Source organism: Penaeus monodon, chromosome 29, assembly GCF_015228065.2.
Source record: "Penaeus monodon isolate SGIC_2016 chromosome 29, NSTDA_Pmon_1, whole genome shotgun sequence".
Lineage (NCBI taxonomy): Eukaryota > Metazoa > Arthropoda > Malacostraca > Decapoda > Penaeidae > Penaeus > Penaeus monodon.
The window spans coordinates 14,497,028-14,497,435 of record NC_051414.1 but is presented as its reverse complement, the minus strand read 5'-3'; the positions used below and the strand labels follow the sequence as shown (position 1 = coordinate 14,497,435).

General features: G+C 48.8%; 1 protein-coding gene across 1 annotated transcript in view; it reads left to right on the top strand.

Annotated features, from left to right (window-relative positions):
- The window catches only part of LOC119591758, a 22,399-nt gene that overhangs the window by 15,118 nt on the left and 6,873 nt on the right, over positions 1–408 (top strand). Inside the window, exon 12 of the mRNA XM_037940504.1 lies at positions 122–213. Coding sequence (XP_037796432.1) covers positions 122–213 — 92 coding nt within the window. The remainder of the gene's footprint in view (positions 1–121; positions 214–408) is intronic.

Here is a 408-nt window from a genome sequence, read left to right as displayed (position 1 = left end):
TGATGGGTTCCCGCAAAGCATATTGTATACCACTTAAGAATTGCTTACATGACGTCAGAGAGTGTGTCGCTGGCTCCGCTTGTCCGCTTCCGACATAAAGTGCCTTCCACATACTTCACAGGACCGATCCCAGGTGCCTGAACCTGCCGCCCTGGTGCCAAGGCAGCCCTGAACCGGCGCTGAAGCCATGGGAACTGGCGACGGGCGTGACAGGCATGTAAACAGCCCTTTTTACCAATGCTAGGCTTCCCGTTGAAATAGGAAATGTCTCTTGTTGGAAACGAGATTGTAGAAAAATATTGATAAGGTCTCTGAACACAGCAAATGAGGATGTAGCAGACTGATTCAGCAAACAATAAGCTCAACGATATCCACACGAGCAGGACTGCTACAATTTGCTGATTATAG